We start from the raw sequence: 24754 nt of genomic DNA on the forward strand, positions 1-24754 counted from the left end.
AACATTTATCTATACTGTAAAGTAGAATGTGAGGTGTATGTATGTTACTTATAGACATCAAAACCGCTTGACCAATCTTGATAAAACTAGGCAGGAATGTTCCTTGGGTACTAACTTAGACCGTAGTGTATGTATTGTAGCCATAAAACAAACTTAAGACCCTCAAAAAAAAAATAAAGTTGTCCCACTCTATTACAGCTATAGTATTTTATGGATCTAGGCCATGTCTACAATGTTGACATGAGAAAAGATCGAAAGGATTTAGACCTAGATCTAATTTTAAGAAATACACTTTGCGCAGATAGTTTTTTACTTTGACACATGAAAATACAAAAGAAGATCCATTGATTTCATTATATAATAAAAGTAATATTCAATTTTGTGTTTCAAAAGCATTTTTTACATAAATTAGTTCTTTATATCTGTGACTACAGATTTCCTGACGAACATTCTTTCATTAGACAATACCGTAATGAATCGCGTACTAAAATTAATTCGTTTAATTGTTTACTTTATAATCCCATCTCTATCTAAAACTCTAATTCAACTCTAAGATGATAAAACTTCTCTTCGCACAGATAGTTTTATACATTAACACATGAACATACTAATTATAGTCCATTCATTTCATATTTTGATCAAATAAACATTCAAATTTGGTTTTTTAAAGCATTTTAAGAGACTACATTCGTTTACGAAAGCTGCGAAGTCGAGTTGAGATAGGCCTAGATCTATATTCATTCATGAATCCCGTACTAAAAATTATTTCGTTTAATTGTTCACTTTATAATCCCATTCCTTTAACAAAGATATCGCTCTTTTCGTTTTTAATAGATATTTATGTATCGGCTTCGGGTAAACCAATTTTCGCAAAACTAATTTTATTTTCGTAGCGAAAGAAAAAAAACTTGAAAGGATCATTAGCTAAGTTTAACATACATCTAAATCCAATCCACTAGATTAGTAAACACAAACTTAGACCCGCAGGCCGCGGGTAATGTCAGGCTAGTGTTGAATAAACTATACGTACTTCATCATGTGGGCCCTTTTAATTGAAGATTTTAATACAAGTAATATTTAGCAGCATCTGTCTTCTAAGTCTAGATTTAAAAAGGCAAATCATTGGAATATTTTAAAGTGTAGTAGATTTGACCAGGAATTTCCTTCGATGTGGTAATTAGGGCGGAGGTAAAGATTGTTCTTATTTTGAAATCTAATATTTACTACTGGTGTGAGACATGGGTGCATCCTAGACATCGACAGCATAACGAGGAGAGAAATGAATCCGACTGACTTTGGCATTCCATCGCGTGAACAGAATCGAATGACGGACTTGGACTTAGCCAACGACCCGGGGCTACTAGTAAATGCATACAAGAAATGACGGAGAGCCTAGATAGAGAGGCACCCAAAATTTGGCCTCCGCATAAACTTTCATAAAACTAAAATTGTACGAGCGTGATTTAAGACAAATGAAGTCTCCGTCAGACTTTGGAGAAATAGCGTGTTGCAGAGGCAAGTGAAGTGATCTTCTGAGTTTCTGAAATGCATAAATACCCTTGGTGCAGAAGTTTCCGACTAAGACCTTGCTGGGCAGCTTGTTGCGCTCCCACATAGTCCCCCAACCAGATCCAGCCAACGAAAATATTGTTTTAATCCATTGACGACCAAGGCAGCAAGCAATACGCTATGATTCCGGGCTCTTGAAATTTCTATCAATTGTAGACTATGTGTCCATTTACATTTCAATATATGTAATAAATATTAATAAAATGTAATGCACGACTGATAATAGGTAGCTGAGGTTAATATATATATATATATATATATATATATATATATATATATAAGCGTATTATAAGTATATTAATTAGTTTGGATCAGTCATATAATTAAATATTTGATATTTGTAATGAGTCTCAGACGAAAATTAATAAAGAGGACTAATTCAGCTTATAACACCACTTAAGTACTATTTCTTTCCCTTGGAAAGAGTAATAATTCAGTTTATACCACCACTTCAGCAAAAATTTCTTTCCCATGTTTGACATACCAAACAAAATAATTAATTACAAATAATAAATTAACTAATTGGCTTCTTTTTTTTCCTAATGTGATTCTTGTGTTTTCAATTAAAGAAATAATTGTGCAAAATTTCAGCTTGAGCCGAGATTGGCTGTGGAAGAAATAACGTGTATAGACTATTGGCCAGACAGACAGACAGAGCGAGTTAATATAAGCTTTGTAGAGATACTGTTTTACGTGAGAGAATCTCATCTATTCTGATGCTCTTAAATAGTTGACCTTAGAGTGGTGGCTAAAACAAATTTAAATGTCTTCTTCCCAATGTTCTAATACATTTTGTAGCCCAGTAATAAATTAACTTCAGAACCTGGGGGGTTCTGGGTTCGATTCTCAGTGAAGACTAGGATTCTGATTTTTTTTTTTATTTTTAGGGGGCACCTGAGTTCACCCTACTTTAATGGTTGCCTGACTATAGTTGGGGAAAGTAAAGACGGTTGGTCGTTGCGATGGTCACATGAAACCCTGCACGTTAACCATTGACCAAAGAAACAGATGCCCTAAACATTATCTGACCTATAGATCGCAAGATCTGAAAGGGGAACTTTACTTTGACTTTACTTTACCCCACGAAACACCTTGGTGACGACACTCGGGAGACACGAGAAGCTGCTAAAGTATAATATCTCATCTCTTAGACGTACAGCATCCCTACCTGTATCACACTGCGGTGGGTTACTGTATCCAATACATACAGTGTAAAGTCTAAAGTATAATATCTCATCTCTTAGAAGTACACCATCCCTACCTGTATCACACTGCGGTGGGTTACTGTATCCAATACATACAGTGTAAAGTCTAAAGTATAATATCTCTTCTCTTAGAAGTACACCATCCCTACCTGTATCACACTGCGGTGGGTTACTGTATCCAATACATACAGTGTTACATACTCCAGTATCTCTATCACAGTTGTCAGGACATGAAGGTGGACATTGTTTACTACAGGGTAGACTCCAATAACCAGCTGGACACTCTGATTAACAAAATATTTTAAAAGAATTGTTATACATTCATTCATTTAATATGGATAAACTATTAAAGGTAAATAATTTAAACCTTATTTAATGATTGGTATGGAATACACAAATAGGTTTGGGTGGCTGAGAGATAAAGCTATTGACTTCTGTATCGACGGTTCTCGAGTTCGAATCCTGCTGAAAACTGGGATTGAATTGGGGTTCTCATACTCCCCTAATGCCCTAAGTCCACTTTGCTCTAATGGGTACCGGTCCTACCTGACATACGCTGCGAAAGTCAAGACGGTTTGCTTTTGTGTTGGCCTCATGAACCACTTCTCAAGGCCATAAGAACAGATGAGCTTTACATGGTCTAACCCTAGAGATCGCAAGGTTTAACAGGGATAAATTTACGGACACAGGAATAAATGAAGTGTCATTTTCCTTTCGTTTGTTCTTCCTTTACTTTATACAGATGTTATATCAACACAGTCTGTCTGGAAAAAAAGGTTGAACATATTAATTCTCCCACACCCTTTCTCGGATCCAATTTAAACATTTCACATTTATTCATTGGCATAGAGAAGTCATGAATAAATTTATTTTTTTTAAATTCCAATTAGTCAATTAATTATTTAGTTTGATGTCAACAAGGGAAATTAATCCTTCAGTGTTCACATATATGCCTAAATATTATGGTTTCGTCCCCTAAGAAAATTGAATATTTATTTAAATTTAAAAATTATATATATTGTTGCTTACGAACCGTGAATCTATTAAAAATTAACCAATTAATCAATTAATGTATGGTATTTATTATTTTTTTTTTTTTGGTTTTATATTGCATTAGGGAATTATTTGGATATAAGAGCGGATTTTTTTCCCTCAGATTAGCTTTTAAAAATAAATAATTTTTTTATTATATTTTGCTTCTATTTTGGGAGGGGTGGGGGGTAAGTACATGTTAAAATGAAGAAGTTTAAGATGCTTTACAAAAACGTAACGTTTGTATTATTCTTGTGTGTCAGTGCTCATAAAGTGGCGTATCTAGGGGAATGCTTGGGGTACGGACCTATGTTTTTTTTTTGTTTTTTTTTTCAGAAATGGCAGAAATATTTATTGAAACATAAATATGACATAAATTATGAACACGATCTTGCAGGTAATGTAGGAAAACAACTTTTATAGAGAGATTATTAACAACGGGAATGGTTGAAGCCGGGTTGTAGAAACCACCAAATCTAACCCCATCATGTGATACCAACCTTAGCTGTGCTTAGGACTGCAATGTTGCGGTGTGACAGAATTAAGCGATGAAATGATTATTTGATTTTTTTGGATGATTAAATCCATATTATGCGGAAGTTGTTTTTGACTCGTTTATGTTATAATGTTGATAATAATCTTTATGCCTGATTATATGACTTAATTTACTTGACTAAGTTCATTTCACTCAGTGGAGCTTAGGAGCAAAACAGCGCAGACATCGTTCTAGACAATGTTCCTCAACAGTCACCTTGCCCTTCTATTATTTAGGTCAACCAGACATTATCGCCTTATACATATAACGGTTATTTGTATTGGTGCCGTAAACTCCAAATGCACAACTCTGTTGCTTTAACCTTACAGTAACTAAGATAGCTAGGACCTATAAATATTTTTAAATAGTTAAGTTCCACTTTCAGGGGGCAGATGATGTAAAGGTCATCTGTTTCTGTGGCCCACGGTTAACGAGGGTGTCCAGTACAACTTCCTTTACTTTTGTCCGACTAATGTCAGGTACCCATTAGAGCTGGGTGGACTCAGAGGCGCCCTAAAGATCCCAAAAAGTAATAATCCCAGTCATCACCAGGATTCGAACCCGCGACCCTGGTTCGGAAGCCAAGCGCTTTACCACTCAGCCACCGCGCCTCCCTACAAATAATAGAAACGATTATTTAAATATTAACATACATAATCCTTACCCTAACTCTAAATTTAAAAAAAAGATATATTTGCTTTGTAAACATCGTCAGGATATTTCTATTTTTCTTGCTTGTCCTTAACGTACATACTCAAATTGCAAAAAAAAACAAACTCTTAATATTTTGCCTATGTCTTACTTTAAGAAACTTATCTGTAGCGAACGCAATGGATGCAATAGCGTCTCTTTAATACTAACCTCCTAAAGATTGAACTTCACATAGTATAAGAGAGCTCTCTTCTCCTTGCAGACTTAAAGAGATTAAGGCGACAGGTTGGCTCACACTACCATTCAGAGTGACGTTATAGACTTGACCAAAAGGGTTAGTCACAGCCTGGGAAACTCCAACAACATTCTTATCGATGTCGAATGTTCGAATTACAAGTCGAACGTTCGATAAGTACCGATTATCTAAATTAGCTAAAAACAAACAAACATTGAAATTCATTGACAAATACGTCAACAGTAAACAAAAAAGTGATCTAAATATAGTTCTAATATTTAATGTTGGCATTTACATTTTATATATAGTACTAAACTTTAATGATTTATACAAAAGTATGATATTTTATGTTTTTACACATACTTCGATTCGGTCACGAAGTTTCCACCGATTAGTCAAATGTTTGGTGAATGATGCGGTCAGAAAGGTAGGTTTTGATAGTTTTACCATAAATTTCAAAATCTATGAGGTACAAGCTATCAGCAACCACAATTCTAACTCCTTTCATACAAAATGGACGTGTCAGGGGTCAAAGCTATCAAAGACCACAATCCTAACTCCTTTCATACAAAATGGACTTGTCAGTGGTCAAAGCTATCAAAGACCACAATCCTAAATCCCTTCATACAAAATGTACGTGTCAGGGGTCAAAGCTATCAAAGCAACCACAATCTTTACTCTTTTCATACATTATAGTACCAGGTGATCGAGCATCGCTCGGTTGAATAATTTCTTACAGAAAAGATATATACCCAAAGTCATTTGGGGCATATATTTATAATTACTTGATCTAGACATTCGAGATCAAGACCTAGTCTAGATTCGAGGTCTAGATGTCCCTTGTAATGTGTCCACTATTATGTTGTTTATAAAGAAAATTATGTAAATAAAAATAAGTTTTGTAAATTAAATTAAATGCATTTATATTTTGGGTGTAATTGTTTTTACAGCTTACTGCAGCAGTACCTTGGACGACAAATCTTTGTATGACGTAGACGCTCTGTAAAGAAATATTTAAACTGGGGGACCTCTCAGGATTTGTACGTGCGCACATTGCACCGTCACTTAGCCGCTTCCCATCAACGGCTTGGCTTGCGTGATATCTGCCATATACGCTTCCATATGTTGACGTCTGCACAGCTTTCTGTTTGTATGCAATATTTCTTCCTGGAAACAAGAATGAAAAGCCTAATTCACTTGTATGAGTTATATAAACCTTCAAGGTCAGAGAAAAAAAAATAAAATTAGAAAAATAGATAAAAAAAAACAACAACAAACTTATAGTAAATGAAATTGCATCGATTATTTTGGCACTTTAGCCACTAAGCTAATTTAGTTACATATTAAAATCCATTTGTGTTGAGAGGAAAAGAGGGAGGGCTATGATAGATAGATAGATAGATAGATAGATAGATAGATAGATAGAAAGATTGATAGATAGATAGATAGATAGATAGATAGATAGATAGATAGATAGATAGATTGATAGATAGATAGACAGACAGACAGACAGAAAGATAGATAGATAGATAGATAGATAGATAGATAGATAGATAGATAGATAGATAGATAGATAGATAGAAAGATAGATAGATAGATAGATAGATAGATAGATAGATAGATAGATAGATAGATAGATAGATAGATAGATAAAATTATAAATAGATAAATAGATAGACAGATAGATAGATAGATAGATAGATAGATAGATAGATAGATAGATTTAAAGATAGATAGATTTATAGATAGATAGATTTATAGATTTATAGATAGATAGATAGATGCATGGATAAGTGGATAGATAGATAGATAGATAGATAGATAGATAGATAGATAGATAGATAGATAGATAGATAATTTAATAGATTAGTAGATATACAGACAGATAGAGTACCACCTACCTCCACTAATATAAAAAGAGCATAATGATGTTAAATTTCCAACTAAATTTAAAATGGTGATCTTCACATTATCATTGCATCGTACGTCCATTGTTTCTTTAGCTTGTAGGGAATACGTCTCGTTCAAACAAGATCTCATAATTTTACTATTTTCTGGAATGAACTGGAGATTTATCCTCGATAGAGATTCTGTTAGATATATAGTGACGTGTCATGATAGTATTTGAGGATACCTAAAGTTAGAAGTCAATGTATTGAGAGAGTTTCACAATAAACTAAATGATGATGCCAAGAATGCTAAATTAAAATCCCAAACCTAAAAATAAATAAAATCTACAAATGAAAGATTCTTAATAATTTGATTCTGCGGCACTGAAAGGTACACAATAAGTATGTTTAAAATTTAAACAAGAAAAACTTGTAGAAAATATTTTTTTATAAAAGAAAATACCTCCATCGTCGATCTTCAAATATAATAAAAATAAGTAAAAAAAGAAAATAATAGAATTAATTCGAGTATCGAACCCTTGACACCGTCAATTACTTGACTGCCCCAGACTTGCTGATCTCCGTCTCGACTGCTCTGGGAAACCAAAAATTCTCGACCTGTATGGTGACATGTAAGCACTACGCAAAACAGCAGGGTTTCTGTCTAGGTTTTTGAAATAGAGGATTTAACCCTCTCAAGCCCTCACTCAAATGTAGTTTGATGATGATGATGATGATGATGATGATGATGATAGCATTGGTGTTGAACTACCGCATTTCATGAATGGGTCAGCAGGGATGACGATATTAACTGGTATGTCTATTGTATGGACATGTAGGTCTAACACTACACCAAAAGTTATAATTGAAAACTAATTTAAAATTAACTTAAAAATTTAAAAATATAAGACTTTAGACCTACTTCTAGATCTAGAATCTAGATGTAATGTATATTAGATTTACGTAAAAATGTAAGCAACACTTATAAACTTCAATTAAATTTAAGCAACTGTAAATTTACTTTTAATTGCATAATTACGGTCAGACGTCTGACTTCGCCATGTTGGCTCTAGACCTAGATAGATTTGTCTCAAGACAAATTGACATTTATTTATTTTTTTAATTTAAAAATCATAGCGGTCAAACTTAAATTTTTTTCCCATATGGCTAACAAGCAAGTAATTATTTTCTGAGAGATATAACATCAACTGTAACATCAACTGTAACATCAACTGTAACATCAACTGTAACATCAACTGTAACATCAACTGTAACATCAACTGTAACATCAACGGTAACATCAGCTGTAACATCAACGGTAACATCAACGGTAACATCAACTGTAACATCAACGGTAACATCAACTGTAACATCAACGGTAACATCAGCTGTAACATCAACTGTAACATCAACTGTAACATCAACTGTAACATCAGCTGTAACATCCACTGTAACATCAACTGTAACATCAGCTGTAACATCCACTGTAACATCAACTGTAACATCAACTGTAACATCAGCTGTAACATCCACTGTAACATCAACTGTAACATCAGCTGTAACATCCACTGTAACATCAACTGTAACATCAACTGTAACATCAGCTGTAACATCAACTGTAACATCAGCTGTAACATCCACTGTAACATCAACTGTAACATCAACTGTAACATCAGCTGTAACATCAACTGTAACATCAACTGTAACATCAGCTGTAACATCAACTGTAACATCAACTGTAACATCAACTGTAACATCAACTGTAACATCAACTGTAACATCAACTGTAACATCAACTGTAACATCAACTGTAACATCAGCTGTAACATCAACTGTAACATCAACTGTAACATCAACTGTAACATCAACTGTAACATCAACTGTAACATCAACTGTAACATCAACTGTAACATCAACTGTAACATCAACTGTAACATCAACTGTAACATCAACTGTAACATCAACTGTAACATCAACTGTAACATCAACTGTAACATCAACTGTAACATCAACTGTTATATTTCTAGGGAAATCTTGCAGTATACGAGATTAACGTCCATCCACTATGAAGAAGTGACATAGCAGCAAAATTTTTTTTTTTAAACTACCGGATACGCCAAAACGATTGTAACATATCTATTAGCCGCCATGTATGAAAATCTAAAAGTATTTTATTACAAGGTTTATAATTTGAGAAGATTAAACTGACCAGGGTCAGATACCACTATCCTCGTCCAGGTCAGAGGTATGGAGCTTGTATCTCTCCACTTCACTTCTATGGAGTCCAGTTTATTGTTGGTGTTACATGTACAATCATTGCCATCTGTCAGCCATCCTATGTCAGCGTTGATTGGATTGGTAATGAACGTTGCTCCTAGCGAGTTAGCCAAATCTTCTGTGAATTTAATAAACTTGTTTTAGTTTTTACACCAGTCATTCTGCTTCGTTTAATAACAAAAAAAAAAAATTTAGAAAGAGAGTTTGTGTTTTTACACAAACTCATATGCGGCACCCAGGTGTTCATCTGATAAGCAATAACATGAAAAAAGGACGTTTAAATTTTTCCGGCACAAATATCAGAAGAGATGAAGTACAATTTATCTAAAATCACAATCCTTTCTATTTCCATACAAATAAACATAGCTAAATTTTCTAAGCTGCTGCTGTCGTTATTATAATGTTTTAGAATATAATATGTTACACATGTTTCGGATATCATTTCAGATTCTGAAGAAAACTACATTCTAGCCCAACCTTACCGAAGAACGACGTGGGATGCCAACAGGCAAGTGTTCTCACCTGAGACCTCCGATAACACTGAACGATACGCCTGAGCAAATACCACACGAGGAAGTGCGGTGACTGAGCTGCAATGTGTACCTGGCATTAGTTGGGGAAAAGTCAAGGCGGTTGGTTGTTGTGCTGGCTGCATGACACACACACAGAAACTGAGAAACAGATGACCCATCATCTGCCCTAAAATCCACAAGGTCTAAAAGGGAAACTTTACTTTTTTTAAATACTAGCCTTTACATTTATTTCATTTTTTAATACTTATAAGTATTCAAAGATCATTTAATAAGTCTCTTGTTCATAGGGAAAACCGTTAACATTATTAAACTGCATGGTTAGGACAGATGTACACTGAACTATATACATCACAATCAGTTCATTGAATGCTTATAAGTTAACTCCTTGATAAAAAAAGAGCGAGATAAATTGGGAAATTAGATACCCTCGTGTCGCGTCCACTTACACTTTGAAATTACCTTGAATAGGTTTGGGCTGTGTCACAGATTACATTATAGAATTGTTTGTACATTTCACTTTTTGAAAGTAATATAAGCCCTCGACATGAGTCTCGGGATTTAATCCTCAAATTTAGACACTTGACTTTCAAGTCAGGATTTACCCAAGGGACGTAATTAGTATGTTTGAAATCTATTGGTTGATTTGAATTTAAACAAAGACATTTTTGAAAAGAGTTAGCGCCAGAGAATTGGCGGTAGTAAAAGAGTCGATAAAATAACTTGTTAGTAGAAAGTCACGTTTCTGAGAGCTCTGTTTTAAAAGCCTTTGTAATGTATTTGAGCCTGTTTGATTTGTAATTTGTACATAAGCTGTACTTACGTTATATTTAAATAAAGTTCCAGAGTTTTGTTTTATCAAAGAAGCTTTCATTGTGATTCTAGATCGTCATTTATTCAACTATTGAATTCAAGTAAAATCCCCGGCATAACAACACATCGTAACATCGTGCATGTTGTTGCATCAGGCACCTGTGTTGTTACATATGGCACTCTCCGACTAATAAAAGTTCATGGACAACTTTTAACGAAATTTATTCAAGATCTAGGACCAATTTCTAAAACTCTTCAAAGGAACTTCATTCTTATTTAACGGAGGACAGAATTTCTGTGTTTGACAGGTCAGTTGGTTATCGATAATTCTTTTATAAAGATTTTCGTTAGAGTTACGTCTAACTCACGAAATCTTATTATATGTAATTGGCAAAAGGAATAAGACCAATATACATAATAACTGGCATTATTAAAAGACCAGTAAAGCAAATAACTGGCAATAAAAAAGACCAGTAAAGCAAATAACTGGCAATATAAAAGACCAGTAAATCAAATAACTGGCATCATAAAGAAGACCAGTAAATAATCATTTGTGCAGCACAAAGTAAACAGAAGACCAGATTTAACCAACTGTTAAACCAGTAAAAAGTACATCGGCTCAATAGATCTATATATCAATCATACGACTCCAGTAACTACAAGTCTACTGTCAAGAATTTATAAGCAAATTGAGGCTTCAAGAACTTTTTCATTATATTATTATTATATCTGAGATAAAGCCAAAATCCAGATATTGAACATTTTGCTCCAATACAAGAAACTAACAAAAAAAAAAAATTAAATATGGCTTCCAGTTATAGAACACAACGATTCTTCGAATTGATAGAATTAGCCAAAGAAAAGCAAATCCCAAAGCCAGACCAGTGGCAGTGGGCAGAGAAACAAGAAGAAAAAGAATATCAAGAGCAAGAATCTGAAAAACAAAGGCAAGAATCCGAAAAACAAAGGCAAGAATCTGAAAAACAAAGGCAAGAATCTGAAAAACGCATGCAATTAGAAGAAAAAAAATTGCAAGACGCCGAAAAACAAAGGCAAGAATCTGAAAAACGCATGCAATTAGAAGAAAAAAAATTGCAAGACGCCGAGAAACAAAGGCAACATGAAAAAGAAAAAATGGAATTCGAAAAACAAAAGAATGAAAATAAAGAAAGCATTCAAATTCAAGGTCACTCAAATATGTTTGACAAATACAGATTAATGAACAAAATATCGGCTTTCAACGAAAACATTGACAATATGGACTCGTATCTCATAAGATTTGAAGAAATAGCTACAACATCCGGTCTACCTGAAGCACATTGGTCGAGCTCACTCCTTACCCTCTTGACTGGCAAAGCTGTCAACATTTGCTAACAACTGTCCATCAATGAACGCAGCTCTTACTCTGATATCAAGGAAGCTCTACTGCGTCAATACGGAGCAACTTCAGCCAACTATAGAAAGAAATTCTATAATGAAAGGCCACAGCAAAATGATGATCCTCAAATTTTTGTAGCTAATATGTCAATGTGGTTTGATAGATGGGTATCCATGGCAAAAATAGAAGAAAGTTACCAAGCTCTTCGTCAACATATTATTATCGACAACATCACCCATGCTCATTCAGAAGATATTCAATCCTACATTATAGAGAGAAATCCTACTGATATCCAGACATTAACCAAGATCATTAGACAATATAAAGCAGCCTATCCAAACAAGTCAGTCAAACCATCTGTTGAAGAAAATTTTGTCTGTTTTGCTCAAGACAAAAATGCAAGATATAAGTCAGATGACAAAATCAAATGCAACAAATGTCATAAACTAGGGCATTTCACGTCTCAATGCCGCAGCAGAACCACAGAATGTTCATATTGTCATAAAAAAGGTCACCAAACTCATGAATGTTGGAAAAAACAGGCAGTCTCCAAAAATCAAAATTTTGATAGACCCACATCACCAACTCAAAGATACAGCAATAGAGAGCAATACAATCTCAACAAAGCACCTGGAAATAATAAACCAGATAACAAACCTCGCTACAGAAGTCATTCACAAGACTCCAGACCACAATATATGCCAAACAGAAGCCCATATAACAGAAGCTATTACAATGAGCATTCAACTATGACAGTCATTGCAAAATCCAATGGTCTCAAATATTATCCAGGCTTTGTAGGAGACAAGAAGGTGGAAGTTCTTCGTGACACCGGAAGCACGTCCACATTAGTACATGAACGCTTCGTACACGCAAACCGTTTCACAGGCAACCACGTCCAAGCCACTGCATTCAACGGAACTGTCAGCAAATTACCTGAAGCCATCATTTATGTTACTACACCATTCTTCAGTGGTCAAACAAAAGCATTAGTAACACCCAATCTACCAGTGGACCTAATCATTGGAAACATAGAAGGAGTTAAAGAATGCACTCCTCAAGAACTTACTGAATGGACAAATGCCATAGAGCAAGGTCAAAAATGTTTAGCAGTAATGACAAGATCCATGTCCAGACAACAAGAACATTTGGCACATGAACAAGTTAGCCAAAATAATCACATGGCTACCTCAGTTACTCAAGTTATGCAGAATGCAACAGAACCAGTTACTAGTCCAGTAGCCAGCAACAATCAAGAACACTCAACATGGACACCCCCAGTTACATCAAGCCCATCCCTACCGGTCATAAGTCCACCTCCAATTCCCGAATGTCCATTGTTGAACTTTGAAGAACAAGACGACATGCCCAGAGTCTCTAACAATGATACAAGAACTCTAACTGGTCAAACTGAAGTCCATCAAGACAAGTCATATTTCACACATGATGACTTCAAAGAAGAACAGAAGCGAGATCCAACATTGCAAATACTATATCAGAAGGCTCAAGCAAACAAACAGCTGAATCTACCAAATAAACCATATTTTCAAGATGGCCTCCTGGTGAAAAATGCCATGCATAAAGACAATACCGTTCAGCAAATAATAGTGCCACAGAAATACAGGAAAGAAATACTGGCAACAGGACATAACATTCCACACGCCAGCCATATGGGTGTAGTCAAAACTAAAGCCAGAATCCTCAAAGAATTTTATTGGCCAAGTATCATTAAAGACGTCAAGAAATACGTGAAGTCATGTCATATTTGCCAAGTCAAAGGACCTAAGAACAACAAGTCACAGGCACCAATTCAAGATATGGAATTGACAGACAAGCCATTCCAAAAAGTCTCAGTTGATTTGATTGGTCCTATGCCAGTAGCTTCAGCAAGAAACCATCGATATGTCCTGACATTGATTGACACATGTACAAGATGGACAGAAGCAGTACCTCTAGTCAACATTACAGCGCTTGACATCACCAGAGCTTTGTCAGAGATATTTTCCAGAATTGGTTTCCCAGAAGTTATCCTCTCTGACAGAGGCACACAGTTCACAGCTGACATTACCAAAGACTTTATGAACATGTACCACATCAAGATGAAGTTCACAACGCCCTATCATCCCCAAAGCAACGGGCTTTGTGAACGATTCAACGGTACTTTGAAGAGGAGCATTTCAAAAATAGCACACGACAATCCGCAGAATTGGGACTTATTGCTACCAGCAGCTCTGTTTGCATACAGAGAAAGTCCTCAAGAAACCACAGGATTCTCACCTTTCGAGATGGTTTATGGCGCCAACCCACGAGGACCAATGGCAATCCTCAAAGAAGCTATTATTCGCCAAAACTCAATCTCATCAGAAACCAAGACAGCGGTTCAACATGTGCAAGATACCAGAAACATAGTCATATCTGCATGTGAAAAAGCAAATGAAGCCACAGCCATAGCAAACTCCAATACCAGAATGAGAGTCAATAGAAACAGAACACTGAAACAATTTGAACCAGGAGATCAAGTATGTCTGTTACTACCAGACAAAAGCAACAGACTATTCATCAAATGGCAAGGTCCATTCCCCATACTCAGAAAGATAACAGATGTTGATTATGAGATAGACATACACAACAAAAAGAAAATCTATCACGTCAACATGTTACAAAAATATAACACAATAACTGAAGGTTCCACAAGCCCAGAACAAAATGAAAGAGCCATATCATGTCTTGCAGTCATACCAGAAGAAGATGAAAATGACACGTCTGAATTTGACGACATCAATATGCCACAAACAACTACCAAACAAACTGAATTTTGGCAAGACATCAAACTCAATTCAATGACACCGCAAAAGCAGAAAGAACTGACTACTATTCTCAAAGAAAACTCAGACATATTCACAGATGTTCCAGGCAAAACGTCAATTGCGGAACACAATATAATACTTACTGATTCCAAGCCTACAAAAGCAAGACCTTATCCATTACCAGTACACTACAGAGACTTTCTTAAACAAGAAATTAATCAACTATTAGAGCAAGGAATCATCGAACATTCCAACTCTCCATATGCTGCACCAATAGTTCTTGTCAAACGAAAGCAAACGACAACTCCAAGAATGTGTGTCGACTTCAGACAGTTGAACAAAATAACCCAACTCGACTCATATCCTATGCCAAATCCTGAAGATCTTATGACCAAATTTTCAGAGGCAAAGTTCTTCACCAAAATAGACCTGTCCAGAGGTTATTACCAAATACCAGTCAGACAAGAATGCAAACAGTTTACGGCATTCACCACAGCTTATGGACTATTCCATTTTAACTTCATGCCATTTGGTCTAGTCAACGCCAGCAGCACCTTTAATAGAGCCATTCACAGCATACTAGGCAATCGCTCTGACACAGTGTCATATATAGATGACATTTGCATATTCCACAAGACATGGAACGAACATATCAAAGGACTACAAGAAGTTTTCAGCATACTGAAACAACATGGTTTTACCATAAAGCCTAGTAAGGTAGAACTAGCCATGTCAGAAATATCCTTCCTGGGTTATAAAGTCAGCTACAATTCGCTGAGACCACAAGAGAACATTATTCAACGCATACTAGACATCAAAGTCCCCACCAGTAAAAAGCAAGTGAGAAGCATTTTGGGTCTGTGTAATTTCTACAGACATTTCATACCAGACTACACAGCACTCATAGCTCCATTGATTGAACTCACTAAGAAAGGACAACCAACGAAGATTCCATGGTCTACAGAGTTACATACCACGGTTGAGAACATTAAAACTGAATTTTCAAGAGACACTATTCTCAAACTTCCAAATCCAGAGAAGCAATTTTACCTCGCCACAGATGCTTCATCTTCAGCCATAGGAGCATGCCTAATGCAGAATTACCAAGACACTTCACAGAAATGCCAAGAGACTTTGCACCCAGTATTTTTCATCAGCAGGAAGTTGTCACCAGCTGAAACCAGATACTCAACCATCGAACGGGAATGTCTAGCCATTGTATGGGCCATTGCCAAGTTCTCCAGATATCTACTAGGTGCCCATTTCACACTCCTAACTGATCATGCACCACTAGCATTTCTAAACTCAAAGAAGTTAGCGAACAGTCGTTTAACTCGTTGGAGTCTACAACTCACAGACTACCAATTTGAGGTCAAGACAATTCCTGGACGTGAGAATGTCTTCGCTGACACACTTTCCAGATGTATTTAATTCTTTACATAATTGTATATATATTTTTCTTCCACAGGTGTAGTATATCAGTTTTGTATTGTCATATTTTAAATTCATCATGAAGCTTCATAACTTATTCAATTCAAGATTTAATTTATCCAAGTATTATGCTTTGTACAACTTTTGATATTGTTCATGACAAGCATTGTCTCATTTTCATAACCACTTGCATAGTGAAACAGGTGTTCAAAGTCATCAATAATTTTGTTCACTGCATTTACATTTTTTCAGACCATTGTCATACGTTACCTCAACCATTTTTCTATAATTTCATGTATGGTATTTTGTGTATATTTAAATATTTTTAATACATATGAGCATTTCTATTACCATACAAATGCTAAATGGAGGGGGGGGGTAATATGTCACAGATTACATTATAGAATTGTTTGTACATTTCACTTTTTGAAAGTAATATAAGCCCTCGACATGAGTCTCGGGATTTAATCCTCAAATTTAGACACTTGACTTTCAAGTCAGGATTTACCCAAGGGACGTAATTAGTATGTTTGAAATCTATTGGTTGATTTGAATTTAAACAAAGACATTTTTGAAAAGAGTTAGCGCCAGAGAATTGGCGGTAGTAAAAGAGTCGATAAAATAACTTGTTAGTAGAAAGTCACGTTTCTGAGAGCTCTGTTTTAAAAGCCTTTGTAATGTATTTGAGCCTGTTTGATTTGTAATTTGTACATAAGCTGTACTTACGTTATATTTAAATAAAGTTCCAGAGTTTTGTTTTATCAAAGAAGCTTTCATTGTGATTCTAGATCGTCATTTATTCAACTATTGAATTCAAGTAAAATCCCCGGCATAACAACACATCGTAACATCGTGCATGTTGTTGCATCAGGCACCTGTGTTGTTACAGGCTGCAATGAACGAGAGATGTTGAACTACGAGATCTGTTGTAGTTTAGTAGCTTTAAAAAGTGTCGCAGGTGAGGATAAGGACTGACATGTCCGATGCAGAGGATGATTGAGATTAGGCCATGAACTCATGGCCGGATTTAAGCATGTGCAGGCCCCCCGGGGGACGTTTTCGCGACTGCTTTCCCTTAAATCCGGCACTGCATGAACTAGTAATTCAGTAGATCTGGTTTGAAAAATAAAAAGTAAAGTTTTCCTTTCAGACCTTGCGATCTAGAGGGCGGGTGATGTAAAGGTCATCTGTTTCTGTTGCCCACAGTTAATGAGAGTATCGTGTGGCCAGCACAACGACCAAGACACTTTACTTTTACCCAACTAACTTCAGGCTTCAATTAGAGCTAGGTGGAGCCACATTCAAGATCCCGAAATTTTAAGTCCCAGTCTTCACCAGGATTTTAAATCCGGTGCCCCCTAGTTTACAAGCCCGTCGATTTACCACTCAGCCACCTCGACTCCGTAAATCTAGTTTAGTAGCTTTAAATAGAGTTTCAGGCGAAGAAGATTGCTGCCATGTCAGATGTACATGTTGATAGAGACAATGCCAATAAGAAGAAATACTGACAAGTCAGATCAGACATTGCTTGAGCGACCTAAGTTGGACTGTCAGATTTCGTTATTCCATAAAAATGTGTGCTGTTAATGATCTAGTTCCATTACAATCTTCTATGAAGTCAACGAAATACTATTTCGACAATTATGTGAATAAATAAATTACCTGTCAACTAGACGTACATACTGGCTACGAACGTTAATTTCTTCCCAGGCTGCAGGATCACCCCCCTTTTTTTAAAATTCTTATTATTTAAATTAACAGGCCAAATTTCAGCGATCAAACCAACATCCTTTTTTTTAGCCCGGAATAAATGTATCTGTTACAATGTAGACTGCGGCCTTTCGGGGAAATACCGATAATAAAATACAAAGGTTTGATAGAAAGCTTGCGATTTTTCGCGAATAGCGGTCCCAAGGTTGCGATTCCTTCAAAAACTGTTCTTAGTGAGCGTTTAGGAGGTAAAGGGAACCTGTGAAGGAAATTTGATGCGTATACGTACCATAGTTTAAGAGATCAATGAATCAGTCACTGAGTGGTATTTTGAGCTTATAGTATACTTAAGATTTGACATCGACTTTGCTTTGTAACTAAAACACAGTATGAAGTTATGTGAGTCTTCAAATTACAAGCGATACTTACGATATTGACATCGGGGTCCGAACCAGCCCTTGTCACAACGAGCTTTATCTGGACACTTGCCATCATCTTGAAGACACTTACCCTCACAACGACACTGGTAGATGCAGGCCTGGTCACCACTGCAAAGGCTATCTTGTTCTAATTTTAGCAAACACATATCGCAGAAATGATTGGTCAGAGTGAAATGCATTTTAAATAGTAAAATATTTTTTTTTTTATATTCTGTTAAAACAGAGCTTATATAAGGGAAAGCAACTCCCAATAACTGTTATATTTCTTAATGTTGCAATGTTTATCTACTTCTTTTCTGTATAAAGCAAAAATAATTAATAACAAAAAAAAATTAACTTATTGATATGTTTCAAATTGTCTCATGTATTATCTTTTAATATGAATAAATGTGCAGAATTTCAACTTGATCCGAGAATTAAACGTGGGAGAAAAAAACAGGTTAGAAAAACTCCACCCAGACAGACAGACAGACAAGCTTGAAATAGTTGCCGTCGTGGGGGGGGGGATGGATTTTGACCTTAAAATTTTAACATTTTCTTTCTTTTAAAATAAAATAAACATAAAGACCCAATTTCCAAAATAAAAGGCAGCTCATGTTACCCACGATCTTATCTTGAATACTCTTGTTGCTTCTAAAATTCCATTTTCATTATCACTTTTTCATACTGTAAAGGTATAGACAGTTTATGCAAATACATATAAACTATTTTTCAAACAAGTTTTAGTATCATTTTTCTCGTACTATATAGGTATCTACAGCATGTACACATACACATCAACTATTTTTCAAACAACTTTTTATTAGCTATTTAGAGAAACTAGTAATCATAGAGCCAAACAGTAGTTCTAAATCATTTCACTAATTAATAAAAGACTTTGATGTAACAGTCTCAACTTTACATACGATAATTTTTTTCTTTATTTTAAAATTAAATTAACATGTTTAGTGTTATATAGTAGCATGGGCGTAGCCAGGATTTTTTTTCGGGGAGGGTTTTGGGGGGGGGGGGAACGCCGACCTCCCCCCCCCCCCCCCACCAAGCGAAAAAAAATTATATATATATATATATATATGTGTGTGTGTGTGTACATAATTAATCTTTATTACATTCTGACCCTTTCGGAAGACGTTTATTGTTTATTGTAGACTCCCCACCCTTGCTATCAAGGGGGTCTGGGGGAGTTCGCAGCGCTCCCCCTGCGCGGGGCGAGCACTATTTCTGGTATTGAAAGCCAACAAAATGCATATTCTGAGGTATCTACAGTGCATTATCTTGCTATTAAAAAGTTTTATTTCAAAAACCTAATGTGCTATTCTTACTGACTTAGACCCTCTCGGCGCATTTTCCGGCAAGCTATTTCCGCAACTCTTATTTTGCGTAATTCATTTTGTCGGAAAACATCTCCCGCAAAACCTCATGCGACGCTCTGTCACAACCTTACTAAGGATTCGACTCCCAGTTCGGCACATGATTTCTTTGATTTAGACCCGATCTCTATGACTGACTCCTAAAATCTATCTTAGCCATCTTTGTTGAGACACATTTAATGATTTTCAATTTCGGCAGAAGACTATTTACATTTAATTAATGGAGCCCAAGCCACTGGTAGAAATGTGTAACCTTTCTTGACTACGCTCTTGGAATTACATGCCTGTATTTCGCTTTAGATTTTATATGGAAAAGGAAAGTTTTTTCGTCAAATCATCTGTTGAGGGGTTTTAAACTAAAAAATCTCTGGTTTTTTGTTTGTTTTGTTTTTAATTCAAAACCCCATTTAGCTGCGATCATAGAATTTGGTGACTGTAGTTTGCTTTAAAATAATATTGAAGAGAGAGGTTTTCAACTCTAAACGCTCTGTAGGGGAATTTTAAACTCAAAACCATCTGGAGGGGTTTTAAACTTTAAAGAAAAAGCCATCTGGAGGAGGGTGATTTAAACCCAAAACCCCTTTGGCTACGCTCATAGATTTTATAGTGTGTAATTTGCTTTTTTTTTATATTGAAGAGGTACTTTTTAGCTTCAAACCCCAACTGGAAGGGGGAGGGGGGTTAAACTCGAAACCCCTTTGGCTACGCTCATAGAATTTTGAGTGTGTAATTTGCTTTTTTTATATTGAAGATGGGGTTATCGTAAATTTTGGATGGGGTTTAAAAATCAAAATCTTCCTCAACTGTGCTGTTGGAATCTGGGGATTGTTGTTTGCATTTTTTTTTGTTTTGTTTTGAAGAGGGGGATTTAACTGCAAAAACCTCTGGTAGGGGTTTAAAATTCAAAACCCCCTGTAGGGGGTTTTAAACTCAAAGCCCCCTGGTAGAGGGATTTGTATCTCAAAACCCCCTGATAGGGGTTTTTAAAATCTCAAAACCCCCTGGTAGGGGGATTTAAACTCAAAACCCCCTGGTAGAGGGTTTTTAACTCAAAACTGCCTCGGCTGTGCTGTGGTAAGTGATGATTTAGTATTAAAATCTCACCTAAAATAAACAAAATGAAAGCAAAAATCAGTCACTTGATTCCGTCCTCCCCCCCCCCCCCCGCAGGGGGGATTTCATTTCGGGGGGGGAGGTTTGAACCCCAAGAACCCCCCCCTGGCTACGCCCATGTATAGTAGATATAAATATAACGCAGCTCCTATTAACCACGATCTAATTATGTATATCTTTGTTACCTCAAAAATTTCATTCTCATGATTATGTTTCTCGTATTGTAAAGATTTACACACTAGATTGAAAACTAGATGCATGTATATATGAACTATTTTCAAAACAAGATTTAGAAGAATATCTTATAGCTATTAGAACACATGTTATTACAAGATGGCAAAAACAATCCTTGTATAGAAAATACACTGAAATATTTTTTTTTTTTTATTTCCGTATATTTTGCAATTTCGGGAGATTTCCAGGATCTCTTGGTAAATTAACAGGAGGGCGCGGGGAAAAAATAATTTAATCTCCCAGATCTCTAAAGTAGTAAATAACGAATTTAAACCCTTCGCTCATATGTGGATTAATATAACAACAGACAGACAGAGTTGATATAATCTTTGAAAAGAAGTTTTAGTATTGGTCAAGGTAAAGTCGCTTTTGTAAATACTTATTAGGTTAACCGCCACCATTTTACTTTCCAGTAAGCTTTGAGGCCCGTAGATGAGGTATATCTAAAGCCAAGTTTCTCAAACCTTTGACCTATTTGTACCCCTTCTAGTATTTTCGAAACACAGAGTACCCCTCCCCCTCCCCAATGGATTTATTTTAATAACACTCAATTTTTTTTTTTGGTAGGCCTGTCTAGAAAAAATCATATTAAACAAAGAAATAGATTGTTAATAAAATAAATGTAAGTTCTGTTCTAAATAACATTGATTTAACTCTTTCTCTCCGTAATAATTTACCACATTCTGGTGGAATCAACGTTGGTATCGTCTGTCAGGAGAGAAAGAGTTACAGCAATGAGAAGGACAAAATGGCTTGTGTTTTGATGATTAAAAAGTAAAGTTCCCTTTTCAGATCTTGTGGTCTATAGGGCAGATGATGGAAAGGTCATCTGTTCCTGTGGCCTACGGTTAACGAGGGTGTCATGTGGCCAGCACAACGACCAACCGCATTTACTTTGCCACATATAATGTCAGGTATTCATTAGGTCTGAGTGGACTCAAAGGCGCCCGAAGTGCCCTGAAAATCCTGAAATAAAAATCACAATCTTCACCAGGATTCGAATCCCGGACTCCGGTTCAGAAAACAAGGTTTGATGATTTATCATCCTAATTTGGTTCCCTGGTTGTATATTTTAATCTGAGAAGGGATTTTTTCCACTTAATCTATAAAAATGCTTTAAAAGCATTTATCAACTGAACATAATAAAGGGTTATTTAAATAAAAATCTGCTTACTTAATGAGGTACAACGCGTACACCGTTTAAACTCTTCCCGTACCAGTAGGGGTACGCTACTACGCTTACTCCACTTTAAGAAACACTGATCTAAAGAGATCTAATTAACGAATACCACATTAGTTCGTTTGCTTTGGCCCTTTATTCAGAAAGCATGGGCGTGTATTTGGTTAGTTATTATCACGTGCCCATGGACTGTTACTGTTCGGTCAATGCAGGGCTAGCAAACTGTGACTATTATAAATAATAAAGAGTCCTATTTATGTTGTCCGTAAAAGCAGGTCTCTTGGCTTTAGTTCTATGTTATGCGGTGTTACCGTGGTCAGCTATTTGTGACGTCGTTGTAACAATGTTTTTTTTTTTTTTTGTTAATTTTCTTTTTTTTTTTTGCTGCTATTATGCGATAAAAGTTTACTTTATAAACGGATCCCGGCCCCGCACTTGAGGGGGCCTGCAAGTGAGTGCCCGAAATTAGTTTTACATTAAATATGCCATTATCTCATGTCGTGATGTCGAATGTCAAAATGCAGGGACTCCTAATGAGGTCAAGCACACCGGGCCCCCTAAATCCCTAGCTACGCAACTGGTGTCCATTGAAAGCTTTAATTAATAATATATTATATAATATTGTATTATTATAATATTATCTAAAAATCTAATTTTTAAGAGGATGTCTAGTAAAAGAGAAGAAAAAGAGAGCATAATTAATAACAGTATGACATGTAGAAAAGCTCTACTCGGCATCAAGGCCGGTCCTACAGGTTGCGGGGCCCTATGCGAAACGGATTGCGCGGGGCCTAATTTGGGTTGTGATAAGGATAATAAGTGAAAATTAAGATTTTGTATTACAAAATAAATTCGTCTTTGTATTTTATTTATAGTTTACTAAGTACAAATCACTGTCAAATTAATTACAAGCCATCTACAGTAGATAGTAGTTTCCCAACAAAAAGCCGATAAAAATTCATATCTGCCTTTTAGATTTAATATCGGCTAGCAAAATATCGCTTTTGTTTTTTATTTCTAAGAGGTCGAAATAGATTTAGATCTATATTAGTATGCCAGTTACTATTAAAGTAAATTAAGTATTTGAACTTCTTGTTTGGGTTAAAATTCGGCTTACTATTTATATTTTTATTCAATGAAAGCTGACAATGCCGATTAATCGCGAGTAGGATTGGCGTTTTTCATATTGAATGACACCCCGAAATGACAATTTTGTCTGTTTTAAGGAGATTTGCATCAGTTTTCAGAAGATTTTAATAATTTCAGGAGATTTTCATGAATTTTTCTTATATTTTGTTTAATTTCAGGAGAATTCCAGGAACCCTTTAATAATAAGTTAAAATGGTTTAATTTAATAATTTAAACCTAGAATTCGCAAAGTGCCTGACCTATGAAAGTGCGGGGCCCACTGCGGCCGCATAGGTTGCAGTGGCCTAAAACCGGCCCTGCTCGGCATACATTAAATGCGTTTATATGCACGTGCAGTCGAATCCGACTAATCGTAAAAACCGGTTAACCGGACCAGCCGCGTATTCGAACGAATTAGTCAGTATCGGAATAAGTCATATAACAGGTCAAATCCGGTTAACTGGAACAGACGGTTATTATGACGAAAACGATCTCGTCCCGATATTGTTGGTTTAACAGTATTCTACTTTATTGATGAAACATAGTAGGCTAAAAATATATTGATGCTACAATTATGTTATGATCTTAATATAATTCAATTTTTAAAGCAGAAAAAAATAATATTAAAAAGACAATAGAAATAAAAATGGTTATATAAATATATGTATTTATATAGACAAACTAACCGTCACTACCATGAGATATCCATATTTTTAACATAAACAAGCATATATTTAGAATGATCAAATATTTCATGTCAACGGTAGTTGCTTATTTGTTCAAAACCTTTTTTTTTGCCAGTATCTTTCAAATAGCGTGCTCACAAATCACATCCGAATTTTTATCACGCTTCTCAGCCTTCGTAAACATGTACTGAAAAGAAAAGTCAACAACTTTCCACCTCCACTTAAAAATATCTTGGTTACGAATCTTCAACTGTTGATGGTTTCTAAGGATGTGAGAAAGTATCTTTAAATCTGTTCCTAATCGCTGAGGTAGCTGGTGACCTCATTTAATAGTCATAACTTTTAAGTAGCTCTGCACTGTCATAGACGATACATTGAATTTCATTGTAAACGAAGTTTATGATCAGTCAAAACAAGGTTACAAAGACAGTTTGTGTGGAAACACAAACTGAAAATCGGCCCCTGAAGTGGTCCACCCAGGCAGGTAAAAAGGCAGGTATTGACATTTTCAGAAAGAACATCAGAATTAAATTCGATCAAA

The 24754-nt window shown here is 35.6% G+C and overlaps 1 protein-coding gene across 1 annotated transcript in view; it reads right to left on the reverse strand.

The window, feature by feature from the left end:
* The window catches only part of LOC106060504 (uncharacterized), a 41413-nt gene extending 16955 nt beyond the window's left edge, over nucleotides 1-24458 (reverse strand). The window contains exons 1-7 of the mRNA XM_056030278.1: nucleotides 24214-24458; nucleotides 18492-18629; nucleotides 9326-9511; nucleotides 7129-7317; nucleotides 6194-6394; nucleotides 5203-5424; nucleotides 2924-3058 (exon numbers count right to left, since the gene is read on the reverse strand). Of these exons, the coding sequence (XP_055886253.1) occupies nucleotides 2924-3058; nucleotides 5203-5424; nucleotides 6194-6394; nucleotides 7129-7317; nucleotides 9326-9511; nucleotides 18492-18629; nucleotides 24214-24283 (1141 nt within the window). The 5' untranslated portion in view covers nucleotides 24284-24458. The remainder of the gene's footprint in view (nucleotides 1-2923; nucleotides 3059-5202; nucleotides 5425-6193; nucleotides 6395-7128; nucleotides 7318-9325; nucleotides 9512-18491; nucleotides 18630-24213) is intronic.
* Nucleotides 24459-24754: the final 296 nt, after the last annotated feature.

This window comes from Biomphalaria glabrata, chromosome 5 (genome assembly GCF_947242115.1).
Source record: "Biomphalaria glabrata chromosome 5, xgBioGlab47.1, whole genome shotgun sequence".
NCBI lineage: Eukaryota > Metazoa > Mollusca > Gastropoda > Planorbidae > Biomphalaria > Biomphalaria glabrata.